Source organism: Lacerta agilis, chromosome 14, assembly GCF_009819535.1.
Source record: "Lacerta agilis isolate rLacAgi1 chromosome 14, rLacAgi1.pri, whole genome shotgun sequence".
Classification (NCBI taxonomy): Eukaryota; Metazoa; Chordata; class Lepidosauria; order Squamata; family Lacertidae; genus Lacerta; species Lacerta agilis.
The window spans coordinates 1,405,255-1,425,718 of record NC_046325.1 but is presented as its reverse complement, the minus strand read 5'-3'; the positions used below and the strand labels follow the sequence as shown (position 1 = coordinate 1,425,718).

Sequence of the window (20,464 nt, the reverse complement as noted above, 5' to 3'; positions counted from 1 at the left end):
TATTAGGCTGTGGGAAACAATGGCTCAGCCGCAGTTCCAGCACAGAAGGCGCCTGTTTGGCAAACAATGGGAGCCGACAGCCGAGGAGCCTTTGTCCTCCGAGGGCCTTGCGCCCACAAGTGCTGGTTGCGCCGGGTGCCTCGGGGCGGGGAAGGATGAAAAGGTGGCTGGGCTGAGGGTTCCTGGCAGAAAAGAATGCGCAAAACATCTTGGCGCCCTCCGGAACTACAACTCCCGCCAGCACAGGGCGTGCCGGTTGGGGGCCGTGAAGGGAGTCGTAGTGCGGGACTTTGGAGGGCGCCAGGCTGTGGGACGCCAGCCCTAGCAGGTCCAGTTGCTCCATTTTAGGAGCAAAGCAGCCAGGCGTTGCTGCGCTACAACTCCCAGCCTCTCCAGCAGGGAAAGGGGGTGCTTTGCTTCCCAAGAGGTGGTGGCAGTGGGCATTTGCTTGGACCCCTTACGCAGCTCTGCCAAAAAGCCACCTGCCCTCCCTTGGAGCCGGCCCCTGCTTTGTTTAGGAAGGGCGGAGGAGAGCGCCTTTCCCGCCTGGGAGCTGTAGCGCAAAGTCCACCCGCTGGGCCTGGCCTAACCCTCCTTGTCAACACTAGATGTGGCCGGTGACTCATCTGTTTGGGAGCCGTTGCCAGGCGCTGCTTTGGGTGTGTGCCGTTGCCCTGGCATCGGAGGGCGCCAGGCTAGTCGTGGAGTTGGCAAGGGATCCCCAAAGGCCATCCAGCCCAACCCGCGAAAACCCTGGAGCCCTGCTGTAAACCCTCCAGTGGAGGGAGGCTCCCACCACCTGCAACCTTGCTTCCCTAGGTTCTACCACTCCATGTATCCTTGGCCAAGGTAGCTGTGGCTGATGAGAGTTTTACTCCAATAAGTGCTAAGGGAGCCCTGCATGTCCTGGATCGAGCTGGGGGGGGGGGGGTGCACATCTATTCCAGCTTCCAGACCCAAGGGGGTGTCCCTATGGGAAATAAAGCCATCCCAACTTGTTGGCCGTTGCTGCCTCCTGTGGCAAGGAGTTCCACAGGTCAACTGTGGACATACCTGTCCTGAATCCTGCAATATTCAGCAAAATCTTGCATGACGGTGATAAAGGTTGCAGGTTCAATTCCCTGTAAGGATCGGCTTTTGGCTACTGTTTCTGCCTTTTCTCCGAGATTAAAAGCCACACCCCCCACACGCTGCCTCATTTTGGCAGCCCTTTTGTGAAGCAGCCTCCTTCCTGAGCTGCTGGGGGCCCTGCAAAGACCTGCTCTGGCTTCTCGCTCCACCCCAGGAAACCTTTTATTTCTCGGAAAAAACCACCTCCACCTTCCGACGCTTTGAGAGAGTCGCACTCGCAGCCTTTCACCGCAGCCGCTCCCCAAACTACCGCTTTCTCTGCGTTGGTGGTGGTGGGGGCTAAGAGTCCAAAACAAATCAGGCAGTTTCCTGGTGAAAGGCCCCCCTCCACTGAAGCCGAGAACTGCAGAGTTGGGGCCCCCAAAGGTCATCTACACCAACCCCCTGCGAGGCAGAGATCTCGGCAGCAGATTAACCTGTGAGCGGAAGAGCCTGCAGGATCAGGCCCAGAGGGTCCCCTCTAGTCCGGCATCAAGAAACCCCCATGAAGAACCAGCAAGCAGGACGCGGGTGCAAGACACACACACACACACACACACCTCAATTTCCACTAAATTTGGGCCTGCGGTGATGATACTGCCAAGGTTGCAGGTTCAAGGTTGCTTCGCAGGGGGTTGAGCTAGATGACCCTGGGTACCCCCTTCTGCAAAAGCCCTCTTCTCCGTGTATTATTGTCCAGCAGCCCTCCAAGAAGTGGTTTAATCCAGTTCGGCGGCTGCCCCTGCCTCTTGTGGCAGGGAGTTCCATAGGCTAGGAGGGCTTTTATTCCCCCCCCCCTGCCCCGAAAGTTCCAGTGTCAGGAAAGAGGGAGGAAAAACTTCTCTCTCTGTGTGTGTGCATCATTTTAATAAACATTGCCTCTTCTCCAAACTCGGCTGGGCTGTGCGTCAAACCTCTTCCTCTGCTTTTTTATGGGGCCCGGCTAGGAAGGGGGTGGCGCTCCGGAGCCTCTTCCTCTTTTGCCCTACTTAGGCACAATCCTTGCAGCAGAAAACCGCCCCCCCCCCCCTTTGCAAACACAAATAGCCAAGCCGAATTTATTTTAAACCATCTTTCGTTTATTCCAACTTAAATCTCTCTCTTTTTTTATAATTATTATTGAAGTCTTGATTTCCTTTCCCCTCTGCATCCAGGGCATGTCTGAGCCCTTTGCTGGTGTGTGCGGGGGGGGCACGGGGGTCTTCCCCACTCTCTCCCCCCCCCCCACCACCAGCAAAAGCCCCCAGCACCACAGCCCCTTCGCATCCCACCACGGCACAATAAAAATGTACAGTTGAAAATAAAAAAGTCCTTTACAGTAAAAATTATTCTAGGCGATCGAGAGGAGGCTAGGCAGCAGCTGGGGGGGGGGGAGGAGGGAGAGCAGAAATCGCCTCCTTGGTGCCCCCCCCAGCACCCGAAACCCCCGCCCCAAAACTCCCAGCACCCCGATGCCCGTTGCTTGTTAGTTCCTACGCAGAAAGAGGGTCAGTATTCTGCCCATTGCAGGGGAAGGCAAAGAACGGACCCCGGGCAGAAATTTCCTTGGGGGGGGGAGGAAAAAGGGGGTTCAAAAGTAGGGTAGTGTGTCCCCCCCCCGCAATAATCATTATTATAGGATGCTAAAGTCTTTCCCTGTAAATTTGGAAGTTAGTGTGGAAAATTAGGAAGAAGATCAGCAGTCCCAAGAGGAGGATTTTTTTTTTATTGGGGAGGGGGGGGAGAGGCAGAGAGAACAAGAAGCCCCCCCTCCCCACAATTCCTTGGCACACAATGGGGAGAAAAGTGCAAAATCGCAAGAGGGAGGAGGTGGGGGGGCGCTGCAATGCAGGGCAGATCCGGGGGGGGGGTCTGCACCCAAAGGACTCCCCCACCCTGGACTGGGGGGGGGGGGTTGGCATGCTTTGCGGGGGGGGGGGAAGGCTCCCCATCCATATACTGCCCTTCATCATGTGCTCCCCCGCTGCCCAAAAGGATACAGGACTTTCTGGCCCCCTCCCCACAAAAAAACAAATACTGTTATCCATGTATAATCGGGACACACACACCCCGCACCCAGTTCGGGGAGGGGGGGCTCTGCTTCTGCTGCCATGGGGTCCCACAGGAAAAAAGGGTGGCTTGTGCTCTCGGGGGGGGGGAGGTGTGTGCCCCCCCCCCTGCAAAGGAACGAGGCTGGAGTCCAGCAGGCAACAACTGCCGCCTCCCTCTTGGCTTTTGCATCCTGTCCCCCCCAAAAAAAGACACCCGAAGGGATCTTGGGCCCCACCCCCACTCCACTCCTGGCCTGTGTCCCCCCCCCAATGCTGCAAAGACCCCCAGACTCCACCACCCCCTCCCTGAAAAGTTAACATATAGTGGAAGCTCAGTGGTAAAAAGCAGAGGGACGAAGGGGGGGGTGTCTTTTCTGCCCCCCCCTTCTGGCTTCCCTTTAGGGTGGGCTGTGGGGTGCCTGACCCGCGTGCCCCATCTGCGCCCCCCAGGCCCAACGCGGCGCTAGACTGGGAGGGGGCCCCTGGGGAGAAGCCCCTTCCTCTGGTCCCGGTCCTGGTCCCCCTCGCCCCCCGACTCTTCCGGGAGGCCCTGGGGGGCGGCAGAGGGGGGCGAGTGCCCCATGCTGCCAAAGGAGGGCCCCCCCAGGGCGGCGCTGGGCGAGGGGCGCAGGAGGGGGGTGCGCTCTGAGTCGCCCCCTTCCTCTCCTTCCTCCTCCTCGTCCTCCTCCTCCTCCTCCTCTTCCCCACGGCCCCCCTGGCCCCCTGCCGCCTCCTCCTCGTCCTGGGGGGCACGGGGGCCCTCTTCGCCCTCCGAGTCGGAGTCGTGCGGGGAGCGCAGCACCCTCTGCTTGCAGACGGGACAGGTCTTCTTGGTCTGCGTCAGCCAGGGGTCCACACACTTGCAGTGGTAGGCTGGGGGAAGAGAGGAGTTTTGAGGGGTCTGCAGGAAGGGGCACCCCAAAGGTCATCCAGCCCAACCCCCCGGGAGATGCATGGGGTGCAACTCAAGGATCCCCATAAGATGGCCGGCCAAAAGCCTCCAAGGAAGGAGAACCCTCCGCCTTCCGGGGTCACAGGAGTTGTAGACTTGGGAGGGACCCCCCAGGGTTATCCAGCCCAACCCCAATTGCAGCTATAGGATCCCGAGCGAAGGGCCATCCCCGTTTGCAGACTATCTGGGATGCATCCGGGCGAGGGAGCCCTTTGGAGTTGGGTTCCCCTTACCGTGAGAGCAAGGCAGGATTCGCAGCCGCTCCCCGTCTTCGTACTCCTCCAGGCAGATGGCGCAGACGTCATACTCGTCCCCTACGGGAAGGAGGCAGGGACATGCGTCAGGCAACCCGGAAAAGCTCTCCTCTTTGAGCTCCCGTCATCCTCAAAGAGTCATGGAATTGTGGAGTTGGAAGGGACCCCCAGAGGTCATCCAGCCCAGCCCCAGGAAATGCTGGAGAAATCCGTGACAGGCGGACAGCCACCCAACCAACAAAGGAGCCTGCCCCCCTCCTCCCTGACCACTGGGCACCCACTTCTCCGTGTTTTGAAAGGTCAGCCATAAAAGTTAAGAGCCTCTTATCCATCTCCACGTGCTCAGAAACACCCTCCCACCCAAGGCACGGTCTGTTATCTGGGTGCAGGGCGTCCAGGGAAGGCTATTCTGCTTGCGCAAGGATTCGAACCCACTCCCTCCGTCCGGGAGTCCGGCTCAGGCTGCTGCCCCCCCCCCCTTTCAGTCAAGACCCCAGCAGCCCTCGATTCTCTGGACGGGCCGCTATTACCCATCGTTAATTGTCGTCTCGCTTATTAATTATTAGCTGGTCATCCATCATTATGCGTTGTCATTTATTGCCGCTGTAATTATTATTATTAGCGCCTGCTGCGGTTATTTATTACCACTATTATTATTAGTTGTTGTTATAATAATTAATTAATTGCTTGCCTTCCACTGTTAAGGTCCTGGGCTGGGTGATATCCACTGAATCGCAAAGCTAGAAGTACAGAAATATACACTGCATTGCCCAAGGGGGGGCTCAGCTGGATGACCGCTGGGGGTCCCATCCATAACTCTATAGATGAAGGAAGCGGAGAAGCAGGAGGCTCCCAGCACCGTCTACATCAGGCAGCAAAGGGTGCAGTGGGGTGGGGTTGGGGGGGGTCATTAAAAGGTGTGGGGGGGTTTATTAACCTCAAAAGGAAGTGCGGGGGGGGGACGACCTGAATTTCCAAATGTTGCACCACCTGCCTGGGATTCCGGAGCTGCGATTCCTGCATTGCAGGGGGGGTTGGGCTGGAGGACCTTTGGGGTCCCCAAGTTGTGCACGGGCCTCTCTCTCTCTCTTTCCCCTGCAGCAACCCTGCAAAAACAGGAAGCGGCCTCCCTCGCAGCAGCGGCGTCGGGGAAGGGAAGCGGTCAGAGCCGGGCTGCTGCTGAGCTGGAGCCTGCAAAACTCTCTGCCGGGCCTTATAAGGCAAACGGCAGCCGGTCGGCCGGCCGGCCTCTCCCTCCCTGCCTCCCTCCCTCCCGCTCTGAGTCAGCCTTGGAGACACACGACCAACGAAAGGGGCGGGGAGGCCGCAAGAGGAAGAAGAGCCCCGCCGGATCAGGGCCCCGGCCTCGCCAGCGTCCCGTTCTCACAGGCGCCGACCCCAAAGGGGAAACCGAAGGCGGGATTCGAACGCGGGACCTGCGCAGAAGCACGGCTGCCTCTCGCAATCGCCTCCAATAGCCTGCTTTCCCCTCCGTGAATTTGCCCCCAGTCCAACACCCCCCCCCCCTGCAATGCAGGAATCTCAACCGAAGCATCCCTTCATGGCGGGGGGTTGGACTGGATGACCCCTGGGGTCCCTTCCGACTCGACGGTTCTACGATTCTCTCAAGAGATGGCCACCCAAACTCTGCTTACAAAGGAAGGAGAACGAGGGAGACTGTCCCTCTCCGGAGCGGCTCTTCTTCAGAGAGGAGCCGATTGGAACCCTGCAAGCTGCTAGTGCCTAATGAGGACAGAAGCGCAGAGCTAAGCCAGGGACCCTCAGGGGCCATCCAGCCCAACCCCCTGCAATGCAAAGGGGAAAGTCGTCCCCTTTTGGGGACACCCCGGCAAGTCTCTACAGTCGCCCGCTGCCGGGTGGGAGGGGTTCGTGTCGTGGGCTCCCTGGCTGCCCGGACGCCTGGGTCCCTCTCTTGACCATTCCTATTCCATTTCCTGCAAGCGCCAGAAGTGCGCGACTCGCACCCCTGCCCCTGCCGAGCGCCGTCTGCGTCAAAAAGGAGGCTGCGGCCGACAACTCGGCGCCCCCCAGGCCAGGCGGGACGGCTCAGCGTAGGAACACAGGAAGCGGCCTCCTACCGACTCAGCATCTCTGCCACTGGCCGGCAGCCGCTCTCCGGGGTCCGAGGCAGGGGGCCTTCCCTACAAGCAGGACGTTCTGCATGCCAAGCAGCTGCTCTGCCCCTGAGCCCCCCCTGGGGCCGAGGTTAAATTTCCAGCTCCCCCTCTTTCGGAATAAAGGAAAGGAAAGCGGCTGCTTTCATCCATTTGTGTGTTTGAAATGCTGGAGGAGTCCCAATGTTCTCCCCGTCAAATTTAATTGCCGCTTTTCTGCTGCGGAGGAAATTGCTGCCTGAAAGGCAAGATGTTAAGAGGACGATCAGGTTGGACGGCCGCCTTTCGGGGACGCTGCACTGCCCGGGGTTGGGCTGGATGACCCCTGGGGGTCCCCTTCCAGTCCCAAGAAGGTGAAAAGGCAGAGATCTTCCCCCTTTCGCAAGCCGGGCAGAGAGAGAACGGAAAAAAACCCAAGGTGGGGGTGGGGGTTGCAGCGCAGTCAAGGCTGTTGCAGCGCAGCCGCTCCCCGCCCCCCCCGCCCCCTTTGGCCCTGAAAGGGGAAGGAAGCCCCACAGCTTTGGCGGGAAGGGGGGGGGAGAGGAAGGGTGCCAGGGCGCCCTCTGGCGGGGAAAGGGGGCACTGCAGGGACACACACACACACACACACACACACAAACATATTCCTTTGGGCAAATTCCTGTTCCTAGACAAGGCATGGGCCAGCTGTTTTTGGACTACAACTCCCATCATCCCTAGCATCCAGGACCGGTGGTCAGGGATGATGGGGATTGTAGTCCCAAAACAGCCATGCCTGTCCTAGACCTTTCCAAGCCCCCTTCCCCCCCCTCCTGCCATCCCTTTCTCCTGCTCCTTCCTCAACCCGGCTGGGTCAGCGCCTCCCCCTCCAGGGAGCCCGCCTGAGATCCGAGGCAAGGCGGCGACCAGGATTCGAACACAAGAGCAGCCCTCTCCCTGCTGCTTCCAGCAATTGGCTTTCAAAAGCGTTTGCTGCTTGTGGCAGACAGTAGCCACATGGCCAGTGGCCACCGATACCCCTTCTCTCCTCTTTCAAAGCCATCCAGGTCGGTGGACCCTCCTGTGGAAGGGAGTTCCGCAGGGGAACTGGAAAAAGGAATTTCGCTGTTGCTTCTGGGTGCGCAGAGCTGCCACTGCCAGAGTCTGCTTCCCTCTGCCTGGGGACACCTGCCCTCTCCCTCCACCGCCACCAGCAACTCCACCGGCTGCGATTCAAATCCTGCATTGCAGGGGGGTTGGGCTGGATGACCTCCCGGGGTCCCTTCCAACTCTTAGTATCCCGATCCAAAAGTTTTGGACTACACCTCCCGCCAGCCAGCCCCAGGAAGCTTCCTCGCGTGGATCCGGCCAGCAGCCCCCTCCCAGACGGCAGCCCTTTCCCCCCCCCCCAAGGGACCCCCTCCTACCTTTCTTGTACTTGTGAACGGGGACTTTCTTCAGCTGCTCCTTCGAGAGCCGGTTCCTCCTCATCCTCTTCCGGTGCTGGATGCAGCGCACAATCTGCTCCGCAGGGAGAAATGGGATTCCTGAGTGGCTCTTCTCGCATGGCACGGGGTTGGACTGGATGACCCCTGGGGGACCCTTCCCACTCTACGATTCTATGCTTCAAGGAGCCCTTCGGGAGGGGGGGGGTTACTGCGGGCTATTGCAGGGAGGGTGACTTTGTATTATGCAAAACAGATCCCAGGACCCAACTGTCCGCTGGCCTCCCTCTCTAGAATCACAGAGTCGTAGAGTCTGAAGGGACCCCCAGGGGTCATCCAGCCCAACCCCCTGGCATGCAATGCTGTAATCTCAGCTCAAGCACCCAAGACAGATGGCCATCTAACCTCTGCTTAAAAACCTCCAAGGGGGGAGAGTCCACAACTCCTAAGGGAGACCGTTCCACTGCTGAACAGCTCGGACTGTCAGAAAGTTTTTTTCTGAAAGTTTAGTCGGAATCTCCTTTCTTGTCACTTGAAGCCACGGGTTCGAGTCCTACCCTCCAGAGCAGGAGAAAAACAAGCTTGCTCCCTCCGCCATGTCCTCTCAGTCTCCTCTTTTCCAGGCTGAGCACCCCCAGCTCCTTCAACCATTCCTCATCAGGCTCATTTCCCAGACCCCTCACGATCTCCACCCCCCTCCTCAGCCCACCTTCCGGCTTGCCAATCTCCTTCCCAAACTGGGGTGCCCAGAACTCCAGCCCTGCACCTGGGGGTCTGAGCGAATCTGACTCCCCGAATCTGACTCCCCGAATCTCAACATTAGGATTTCAGGAAGAAGGAACACCTGGAGGCAAAGCTGTTGAGGTGGGTGTGCTTTGCAAGAGCGCAGCTGCCCATTGAGATGAGCTTTGCAAGAGGCCAGCTGCAAACCCAGCTCCTTCAACCGTTCCTCATCAGGCTTGGTTTCCAGACCCTTGATCCTCTTGGTCACCCTCCTCTGCACCCGTTCCAACTTATCAACACCCTTCTTAAATTGTGGTGCCCAGAACTGGACACAGGACCAAGACAGAATTATTCCTTCCCTTGATCCGGACACTAGACTTCTGTGGATGCAGCCGAGAACACCATTCGCCAGTAGGAACTTTCCTACCAGAGAAGAACGGCGAATTTAATTGTGGGACTACGCCGAAATGGCAAAATTGACCGGAAAGCTCAGGAACCAAGAAGACCAAAACTTTAATAAGGAATGGGGAATTTTTATATATATATACAGTATAATCTATCTTGGAGAGACCACTGTAAACAGATGGAAACATTAGCAGGACCGCAATAACGCTTGTAATTTAACGGGTATTATGGAGATAACGAAGATAAAAATGGAATATTTAAAAAGATGCAGTAGAAATGGCAAAAAACCCCGGAAGGTGTGAAGTCGAGAGATTCGGAGGAATCTCCCATTTGTGGGTATGTGCTATGTTATTTTTATATAAAAAAATTTACTTGTAAAATCAAATAAAAATTATTTTTAAAAGAGAGATGGAATAGTATTTGCCTTTTTTGCTGCTGCATCGCCCGGTGGCCTCCTGCTCAGTTTGTGCTCCCCCAAGATCCCTCAATCCCTTTTCACATTGACGGATGTCCGTCCGTCCGTCCACCTTCCCGTTGTGTCCCCCCCCCCCGTCTTCCCCGCAAACTCACTCACCAAAATGGCACACATCACAGCCATGACGATCCCCACGACCCCCGTGAAAGGGATCAGGTAATAGCCCAGGGGGAAGATGTATTCCGGGATCAGGATCACTTGACCTCTGCGGAGGAGGAGGAGGAAAGATTCAACCAGGGCATTCAGAAACCCCAAAGATCCCAGCAAACCCCAGATCCCCCCCCCATTGCAAGCTCTCCTCTTCTGCCTAGTGCCCCCTCTCCCCTTGTAAGAAGGGGGGAAATGCCATCAGACCCATATCACCCCCTTGGGCACTTCAAGATAAAAATGAAAAATTTATTTCCCCTGATATTTTCACAAAGAGGGGTTGCTTTATATATATTTTAAAAAGGAGAGGCGCTCAGGTGAAGTTCCCCTTCTTGCCTCTCCCGTAATTTCAGGCTTCAAGGAGCAGGTAGGGACCTAGCACCGAATTTGTGCTTTTGGGACCTCCAATGGTAGAATTGTACAGTTGGAAGGGACCCCCAGGGGTCATCCAGCCCAACCCCCTGCAATAAGGTGGGAATCGCAGCTCAAAAATGCCAGACAAGATTGGGCCCCCCCAAACTCTGCTTAAAAGCCTCCAGAGAATAATGGAATTGCAGGACTGTAGAGTTGGAAGGGACCCCCGGGGGTCATCCGGCCCAACCCCCTGCAATAAGCCAGGAATCCCCTTTGCCGTTTCCTCCAAAGCTTTAGCCAAAAGGAGCCCCAGAGGAAGAATCTCTCCCTTTTCTGTGCCTTTTGCCCAGGAAAAGCCGGGAAAATCCCTGAGAAAGTGAGGTTGCGTCGGAAGAATCTGCAGCCCTTCTCCGAAAGCCCAGGAATGGCAGAGAGTATTTGGGGTATGTTTTTTTTTTTGAAAAGGAAGAAGCCGGCTTTTGAAGGGAAACCTGGCGCTTTTATGGTTTCAAAATGCCACCTGCTGGACAGTTTGCAATAAGGAAGAACGTAAAAACCTAAGGAGAGCCTGACTGCTGGTCCTGTTAGCTAGGGATGATGGGAGTTGTAGTCCCAAAAGCAGGATTCGAACACAAGATCAACACTCTCCGCTCCTGGGGTTTCCAGCTAAACCGGGGGGGGGGCGCTTGGGGGCAGCTCAGGCAACCACCTTGCCCCCCCCCCTGCCCAGTGCCGGGAATTTCGGCGTGCCGATAAATGAGGTTCCCCCCCCCATTCCCCTCCCGCTGCCCCTCGGCTCCTACCCTTTCTCGTAGGTGAAGGAGTCGCGAAGGAGTCTGGCGGCCGTCTCCCCGATGAACACGGAGGGGATGGTGACCAGTTTGCGCAGTTCCTCTGGGGGGGAGAGAGGGGGGAGTCAGTCGTGAGCCCCCAGAGGGGTGCCGGAAAGAGGGGTTCAGGAAATGGGGCACACCACCTCCCCCCAGAAAGAGCTCACCGCTGTCCCAGACCATGTTGAGCAGTTTGTCCGAACCCACGTTGTGCACGATGACGGCCAGGAAGCCGGCCTGCTGGGCGTGGAATACCTGCGGGAGGAGGAAGAGGAGGACGTCAAGCCCTGAAAGGCGCTCTGCGCATGCTTGGAGGGTGCTGTGTTCCGAGCCGAAAGGGGCCTATGTATTCCAGGGGGCTAAATACCCCATAGAACGTAGGAATCGAGATAGACTGCGCCCGGACCTGGAGGTTCCACGAGAACATCAGGGTCCAGCCTCCTGTTCTCACAGGGGCCAACGAGGCGCCCATGATAGCAAGCCCAGCTGACTTTATCCCGGAGAGCAGGATTCGAACGCGGGAGCAAATCCCCCCTCCTGCAGTTTCCGGCAAGCGCACACTCAGAAGCACTGGCCGCCTCTGTGCGGCCGTCCTGATTCTCCTCCACCAAACTTGCCCAGTCCTCTTTGGACGTGGGTGGCCCCCCGCTGCCTCCTGTGGCGGGGAGTTCCACGGTTTAACTGCGCGAGGAAGGACTTCTATCGGCCCCGAATCTTCCGACGTTAAAGACGCGCAGGATTCCCACCCCGGAGCGAAAAGGGGGCTCATCCCGAACCCCCGGGTCACCTTGAGGTCAAAGCTGCAGTCGTTCCTCCGGATGAGGGCGATGAAGACGGTCCCGTTGGACAGCACCGGGGCGCCTTCGATGGCCTGGCACGCGTTGGCCGGCTTGGCTTCCACCAGAAAACCCTGGAGGGGAGATGGGGGGGCGGGAGAAGGGTCAACCTGGTGCCCCCCCACCCTCATGGACCAGGCACAAGTTCTGCCCCAGAGTGCCAGGGAGCGGCGGTTGGGGGGCAAAGGACCCAGAGGCTGGCATGACCCCACCAGGAATACGGCCCCTTCCCATTGCAAAATCCCTGCTGCCTATTCAGTCATTTCACAAAACGCATCTCTCTATTTACTAAACCACCCCATTTTTGTAAAAAAAAAAGGTTTATTCATTTAACTGCTCCTCAAAATCCGGTTATTTAATTATTTCTCTTAACATTTTTATCTGTCGCTTGATTGCCCCCCCAAAAAATCCCTCGAAATATATATATTTTTAAAATGATTAAACCACAGGTAAAAGACCCCGACTATTTAAAACATCCATGAAATAAAAAACCAGTTTTGAACTAAGAAATGCAGCGCCGTTCTGAGACCCCCCAGGTATAGAGCGGTATAAAAACCCAATCAATAATAATCCTAATAATAATAATAATAACAGAAATCTGGGGAGAGCCTCCTGAAAAGGGTTTGGGGCTGTCATGAGGCAGGGAGTTCCACAGCGGCGGACTGGAAAAAAAATTGATTTCTGGCGCTTTTTGCGGCACCCGCTTTCCGGGGAGACTCACCACGAGCCCCTCGTGCGGCAGGGGGTCCCCAAAGAGGGCCGGCAGGTCGTTGAACTCCATGCTGGAATTGTGATCCGACATCTGCTTTTCGGGGAGACGGAAAGAGAAAAAGAGGCACAACCAGGAAAACAGGGGTATAAATGTATATGTATATATATCATACTAACAAGGTGAGGGGAAATCAAAGTTTGGGGAAACGGCACTGTTGGAGAATTTGGAGCGGGGCCCCTCTAGGTCTTCCCGTGGGGAAGGGGGTGGCCGGAGGCCGGAGACTCACCGCGTGAATGTATCCCTGGGCAGCCGGCAGCTCCAGGAGCAGGAAAAACGGCAGGGCCAGGAACGCCGCCGGAAGCGGGCCCTGCGTTCGAATCATGACGCCTGGCAGGCAGGCGGGCGGACCAGCGACTCCTAGGGCAAAGAGTACCATCGCAGGAGAGTCAGGGGAGTTTAAAAAAAAGCTTTTTGCGAGAAAACCAGAAGCTTTTTTTAGTAGGATATCTAGGTCCGGATATCCCAAAGGAAGCAGAAAAGCCTGTTTTTATGTACGCTTAACATAATAATCGTACGTAGGTAAAAGTTCTTTAGATAAAAGTACCTGCAAGGAAAGAATGGCGGGGAAAGGCTCTGGCGAAAACCACCAGGAAGATCAGAGATCAAGAGGATAATACCGTAAATTAGATAAAGAATGGGGGGAATTTTTATGTTACCTAAAGGAACACTGCAAACAATTAAAAACATGGGCAGGAATCTAAAAAAACAGGGTCCAGGGATTCAGAGAATCCCATGTGTGTATGATGATGACTTATTCGCGATGGCAATTGTTAAAGCTAAAAATGAATTTTTAAAAAAATTGTTATTTTTTAAAAGGAAGGAGCAGGCCCAGGCAGCCTCTGACCATGTCCAGAGTGCCTGCCACCCCCCACCATCTGGAGGACGTGGATGCCAGGCTGGACCAGGGGAGAAAGGAGCAGCGCCCCAAAATTAAACAGAAGGGAACCCCCTGCCTTCTCCATCCGCCGGGTGCCAGGCGCGTTTTCCAACTGGCACGAGTCCCGTTGCGATCTCGGGGCGCCAGGTTGGCGACGGGCATCTCCATCCGAGTGGGGATTCGAACCCTGATCTCCTAGTCTGACATTCCAACCCGGTGTTTCCCAAAGTTGCAGGACCAGCGGTCAGGGATGATGGGAGCTGTAGTCCAAAAAACAGCCGGAGACCCGAAGTTTGGGGAACTCTGCTCTAACCACTACCCCCCCATTGCCTTCCTAGATTTCTCCTGCTAGGGGGGCAGCTCTATCCATTAAGCCGGTAATTGAATATGGGGGAAACAAAATGCCATTTGGAGAAGGATCTGAAATGTTTCCCTCAAAAATAGAACTGGATTGACGTTTTAACTGCTTTGAGACTTTTCCCCCTTTAAAATATAAAGTGATAGAGAACGGAAATTAACAAGAGTGATAATGATTACAAATTTCATCGCCAAAAAAAAAAAAAAAGGTTCCTGGATACCGGCTTACCGGTATATATCTGAATTTCTAACACGCCTCTGGCCCTGAGCACAAAACCCTCCTTTCTTAAAAAAGAACATTATTTTGATTTCTTAGCAAAAGCATTACAATCGAACCAAGTAAAAATTAAAAGTGCACTAAGAAAAGTTTTGAAAGGTATATTATAGCACTATATACGCAATCCACTGCAATTTCATACATGCTTGCCTGGTATACAGAAGTTGAATTCCTTGCGAGTCAAACGTTTTGGCTCCTGAACGCCGCAAAACTGGAAGTGAGCGTTCCGGTTTGCGAACTGTTTTTGGAACCCGAACGCCTGACGCGGCTTCCGATTGGTTGCAGGAGCTTCCTGCAGCCAATCGGAAGCCGCGCCTTGGTTCCTGGATGCTTTGGAAGTCGAACAGACTTCCGGAACACATTCAGTTCAACTTCCGAGGCACAAATGTATATAGTGATAATCATCATCATCATTTTATTATTTGTACCCTGCCCGTCTAGCTACTGTCATCCAAATACATATAAAGTTATTTGGATGACCCACTACTGTACACTGAAATATCATTACTCTTGTCCAACGGCCTACATCTGTCGCCAGGGTCCATCCTGCCCCTTCCTGAACCCTTTTCCAGCTCTTCGATATCCTTTTTGAGACGAGGCGACCAGAACGGCATTATTCCAAAAGCGCTTGCACCAAGGGCCTGTCAGACGACATTATGTGACACCAGCAGCGTCCTTGTCTGTCAATGCTCCCTAGCATGGAAGGCACATTTTTCATGGCTGCCGAGCGCTGGCTCCAAAACGGCACCGAGTTCCGGGTCCGCCGAGCTTCACAGAGGGAGACCTCTCTCCTCCTGATCCGTCACGAGGCAAGGAGGCCGCACAGCTAGGAGGGGCCGGCCGGGCGTTCTCTGCCAGAGGGCAGAGGAGGGCTCGGATCAGGGAGGGTGGGTGTCTGGAATCAGGGCCCCCCAGGGGCCCCCCAGCCCAACCCCCTGCAATGCAGGCCCCATGCGAATTCTGGGGAGCGCAAATCAGTTCCGGGACCGAATCTGCGAGGTAGGCGAGGCCGGGAGGCAGGGGCTTGGCCCCCAAGGTCACCCTCAGGGAGCTTCATGGCCAAATGGGGGCGGATTTGAACCGTGCTCTCTCAGGTCCTAGCCTGGCTCTCTAACCACTATGCGGCACTGCCTTGGTGGGTCCCGGTAGCCGGAGAGGCAAAGGAGGTGCAGCGCTGTGGGAAGGCCACGAGCAGGCCCTGGATCTGGAACAGGCGTAGGATCAGCGTCCCAACCTCAGTGCTCCCCATCTGTAGAATGGGAACAACCAGGCCCCGGCCCAAGGCTACGGGATTCTTGCAGGGGAGGAGAACCCTTCGCATGAGGAAGAACTCTCTGGTGGAGAGAGCTGTTCCGACGGTCCAAAGGACCCTCTCCAAAGATGGCAGGCTCTCCTTCCATGGGTGCCTTAGTTGACATTCCCGCCTTGCAGGGGGTTGGGCCAGATGACCACCAGGGGTCCCTGACAACTCTTCCATCCCATGACCTTGGAACCTTCCTCGGAGGTTTTTAAGCAGAGGCCGGTGCCAGGATAAGGCCATCGGACAGCAGGGCAAGCAGCCTGGCACCATGCAAGAGAACAGTCTCTCCTCTCGATGGGAAAACTCTGGGGCCTTCCTGAAAGAGAGCATTTTGGGTGGGAGCCATTTCTGCATTGCCAGGGGTTGGGCTGGATGACCCCTGGGGGTCCCTCGCAACCCGGCAATTTTGCATTGCTACGGGTGTCGGTCTCCTGAGCCAAGCAGGGACCCCTCTCTGGCACAAGGCCGGGCCAGGCGGGGGCTGCGCCACAAGGAGGAACCTGGTTTGTGCCCCCCCCCACGCCCGTCAGGGACACAAGGACAGCGCAAAGTCCACGGCTACTTCTGTCCCGAGACGAATCGGCCAGCCCTGCCTGGAGCCAAACCCCCCAAGGGCAACGGAGCCGGGATTGGAAGTCACAGGGGAGAGGGAGCAAGCTTGGCACCCGCTGCTGCGCTGGAAGGCAGGACTCGAACCCACATCTTCAAATGGAAAGAGAGGAGATTCCAACTAAGTCACGGGGGTGGCAGAACAACAACAACTTCCCGAGGGTAAGAGCTGTTCAACAGTGGAGCAGGCTCCCTTGGAAGGTGCTGGGCTCTCCTTCGTCGCAGGGGGGCCTTCGTTGCCGTTCCTGCATGCCAAGGGGGTTGGGCTGGATGACCCCTGGAGGTCCCTTTCCGCTCGACAGTTCTCTGAAGCCCGTGCCCTCTGGAAGGAACCTGCCCAACACGTCCCTCTTCACCCACAAGTTCACCTCCTCACCACACAGCAAAGTCGTTGAGAGGCAGGGTGGAGCAGTGGTGAGGGTGCCGGGCCAGGACCCGGGAGAGACCTGGGTTCAAATCCACCCCCCTGGGCCGCCATGACGCTCACTGGGTGTGACCTGGGAGGCCAGCCGCTGCCTCTCCGACTAGCCTCCCTCGCAGGGTGGTTGTGGGCAGAACAATACACATGCCGGCCTTGAGAATACAAACGCAGCTAAGTCATGATCACAGAGTGAGCCCAAATGTTCCAGCTCACGATTCCTGGAAGGGTTTCAGAATGTGCAGCGCAAGGAAACATGCGGTGGGAGCGGCTTCTGCCAGCGAGGAAACTCAGCCTACCTAGGAAGCCCAGCTCCCATTAACCTCAACATCACAGCCAAGCCACCTCTTCTCCACCGGCCATGTTTCCTTTGCGCACTGCGCATCGGTGCGCCTGGGGCGATAAGGGGGGCAGCGCACGCGGCAGCCAGGAGACGCCACCCTCGAGGCGCACCCTGCTTCCCCCCCGCAACGCCGCCTTCTCTCCCTTGCTTCGGGGTCCGTCCTCCAGAGCACATGCGCAGCTCTCTCCGCCCACCCTCCAAAGCCACCTTGGGCGCCACCCACAAGCCTCCATGCGCTGCCACAGCGGTCGAGTCAGGGAGACTGGAGGCGCAGGGGTGCATTTACACAGCCGAAGCCAGAGCGCCACCCCGCACCCGCTCAGCCAGAGCTGGCCACAGCAATGAACGCCTTAGTTGTGCAAAGGCTGGACTACTGCCATGCGCTGCTCCTGGGGCTGCCTTTGAAAAGTGCTTGGGAACCTCGGGCGGCCGACTCAGATTGCCGACTGGGGCTGTCTAGAGGGAGCAGGTGCCACACACACCCCCTTGCCAGAAGAGCACCACTGGCTGCTGTTCTGTTTCTGGACAGAATCGTAGAGTTGGAAAGGGGCCCTGAGGGTCATCCAGCCCAACCCCCCTGCCAAGCCGGAATCTTTCACCCCGTGACCAACAAAGCCCGACACGGTTTAGGTCCAGGTTGTCTGAAAGGCCATATTCCCTCAGACGAACCCGCCTGGGTTTGGATACTTTTGGGGTGGAGGTCCTGCCGCCCTCGAAGACCCAGCTTGGCACAAGGCAGGACCTTCTCGGTGGTGGCTCCTCCAGATTACTTTGGAACTCCCTCCCTAGAGAAGCCAGACTGGCTCCCTCCTTGCTGTCCTTCCGCCGGCAGGGGAAGAACCACAAAACTGATTCTCCAAAGAGACACCCAGGTTCTTATAGAATTATAGAGCGGGAAGGGACCCCCGGGGGTCATCTAGCCCAACCCCAAGGAATCCCTGACAGGTGGCCACCCAACATCTGCTTAGGAAACCTTCACGGAAGGAGATTCAGCCACCGAGGAGACTTTGGGGAGCCGACTGCTTTCAGGAAAGGCCAACAATATAACAATAGCCTGTCTGTTCTTAGCAGATCTAGTGTATATTCATGTATAATTGTTCTTTAACGATTGCCTCCCACCCTCCCAAAGATGTTTTCAGCTGTTTCTGTTTTAGCTGCAAGGTTCCCTGAAGCAGGGAGGAAAAAAGCCGGAGGAAATCAATCTAATAAGGCACATTTTTGGGCCATCATTTCATTTCATTTCTATACTGCTTGATATCTTAAAGCAGTGTTTTTCAACCTTTTTTGGGCAAAGGCACACTTGTTTCATGAAAAAAATCACGAGGCACACCACCATTAGAAAATGTTAAAAAATTTAACTCTGTGCCTATATTGACTATATATAAAGTAATTCTCTTGAATAGGAATCAAATAAACACAAAGAAAGTATTTTATAATTACTTTCCAATTTTTCCCACGGCACACCAGGCAACATCTCACGGCACACTAGTGTGCCGCGGAACAGTGGTTGAAAAACACTGTCTTAAAGAAATCATCTCAAAGCCGCTTACGACACATCAAATAGGACAAACCGGAATAAAACCAACTCAAGCACCTCCCAGGAAAATAGTTCAGATCCTGCTCTAAGGGACATTTTGCTTTTCCCATACATTTAGTTACCTACTTTTTTTTTTATAGAGCTGCCCCATAGCGGGAGGAATCTAGGGAGGCAGTGGGGTGTAGTGCTTAGAGTGTCGGGATGGGACCTGGGAGACCCGGGTTCGAATCCCTACTCCGTCGAGGGGTGACCTTGGAGTCAGTCGCAGCCCCTTAGCCTACCTCGCAAGGTCGTTGTAGGGATTCCCTGCAGAAGGGGCTGGACTCCTGGGAGTGTATTTTAAAGAGCTGAACATTTTAAAGAGTTTGCAACACATTAAAACATCAAATTAAATGATGCACAATCAAATCAATTCAAACTGCAAGAAATACATTTTGCTTTCCACAGCCGCCAACCCAGCACCCAGAGATCTCCGTGTGTTCGCCATTGGGCCCATTCCAGTTGCAAAATGCGCCTGGCGCCTGGCTAGTTTCTAACACTGCCTCTTTGCCAGGGGGTTGGACTGGATGACCCTTGGGTCCCTTCCGGCTCTACGATCTCAACTCCATTGCTCGCTCTCACAATTCCCTTGCCCCACGATGGAAGGAGGAGGGAGGCACACGGCGGAAACGGGCATGCTATTGACTCTGGACTCAGGCAGAGCTTTTTAAACTGGGGTCGCCAACGTGGTGCCCAGAAATCTCCACACTGACACAACCGGAGCCAAACCAGTAGCAAAATGCGGGGGGGGGGATTTCGAACGCGGTTTTATTCGAACCCTGAACCTTCCAGCATTGGATCGAGTGTTACAGGAGAGGAAGGAAACCTTTCCTCTGCCCCTTCCTCCTCCTCTGGGGCCTGGATCCCGGAGAACCAAAACAAACACATTATCTTCCTGCCTTCTTTCTTTTCCCATCTCTTTCCTGCTGCTGAATTGCAAACTTACTTTGCCAAACTCCAAACACAGAGACAGAAAGAAAGAAAGAGACGGAGCTGGCAGGATCAGGGTCATCGCACGGCAGCAAGTCCGACTAGATGACCATTGGGGGTCCCTCCCGACTCCGCGGTCCCGTAACCCGCAGTTGAGACCCATGCATTGCAGGGGGTTGGAATGGATGACCTCAGGGGTTCCCCTTCCAACTCTGTGGTCCTGACCGCCAGGCTGCACAGAGGCGCCCAAGGTTGGAGCGCAAGGTTTGGGCACCAGAAAGGGGGTCTTGCCCTGATCTCTGGCCTCTGAGGTCCTGCCAAAGGGCAAATGCCCCCCCCTTTTTACGCCCTGCTTCCGGGTGACCCTGGACTAGTCAGACTGGGGGGGTACACCCTCACGAGGGCAGGGCACCCCAAATCTGCAGGAGGAGGAGGAGGAGGAAGGAGCGGTGCCAAACGAGGGGAGCAGGGCACCCACCCCACACCCTGCCCAGTTCCCCCATTTTGGGGGGAGGGAGATACTAAGCTGCCCCCAAACTCTGCCCGGCACACCCACCATCAAAGCAGGGCCCTCCCTTACTCCTGCACCCCCCCCACCGCCAGGAGAGGCGCCCCAGGGTGCCCCCACCCACCCGAGCCAGCCCAAAGGGGTGGCCCCCCAACCCTTGACCGTGGGGCTAGAAACAGGGCGCTCCCCCATCCCCCGCCAGGGTGCCAAGAGGGTGCCCCCACCCACCCACCCACCCACCCACCTGGGCCACGCGCGGCTGCTCCACCCCAACCCTCGACTGCGGGGCGAAGGCACGACCCTCCTCCCGCCTTGAGGACCCAGGAGTCCGGGCAAGGAGGCGCCCGCCCCTCGCCCACCTCCTTCCAGGGGACCCAGGCGTCCTGGAGAGGAGGAAAGGGGAGGCTCCTCCCCCGCAGGTGACTGACCTTCCCAGGTGGCGGGGCTCGTGCGTGGGGGGGCGACACTCGCGCTGCGTGGGGTGGGGGGCGCACAGGGTGGTCTCCCCTGGGCTGCCTTCTGTTTACAAGCCCCTCCGCTGCAACATGGCTGGGAGATCTCGCGAGAGGAGAGAGGAGGGCGGGGAGGGAGGGAGGGAGCAGCTCCTCCTCCTCCTCCTCCTCCCACCTCGGACGCCTGGGTTCTCAAGACGGAGAGGAGCGGACCCTGGAGCGCACGCGCCCTTTCTCTCGTTGCAAAACAGCAGAAAAAGTCCATTTCCTTGTTGTGTTCTGAGCAGTTTTGTGTAATTGTTCTAGTGTGCTTTGCATTGCATCGTATTTACATTAAAACCCTTTACCCCCCCCCCTTTTAAATCAGTTTTCTTGTGTTATTATTGCTGGG

At 56.2% G+C, this 20,464-nt stretch overlaps 1 protein-coding gene across 1 annotated transcript; it reads right to left on the bottom strand.

The window, feature by feature from the left end:
- Nucleotides 1-3,420: 3,420 nt before the first annotated feature.
- RNF167 (ring finger protein 167) lies at nt 3,421-20,183 on the bottom strand. Its single transcript, XM_033169109.1, has 10 exons — nt 20,050-20,183; nt 12,653-12,783; nt 12,376-12,456; nt 11,606-11,728; nt 10,986-11,073; nt 10,792-10,882; nt 9,587-9,692; nt 7,867-7,960; nt 4,326-4,406; nt 3,421-4,013 (listed from the first exon to the last, which is right to left on the bottom strand). Exons 2-10 carry the CDS (start codon nt 12,746-12,748, stop codon nt 3,604-3,606), a joined length of 1,170 nt encoding a protein of 389 aa, XP_033025000.1. The 5' UTR covers nt 12,749-12,783; nt 20,050-20,183; the 3' UTR covers nt 3,421-3,603.
- Nucleotides 20,184-20,464: the final 281 nt, after the last annotated feature.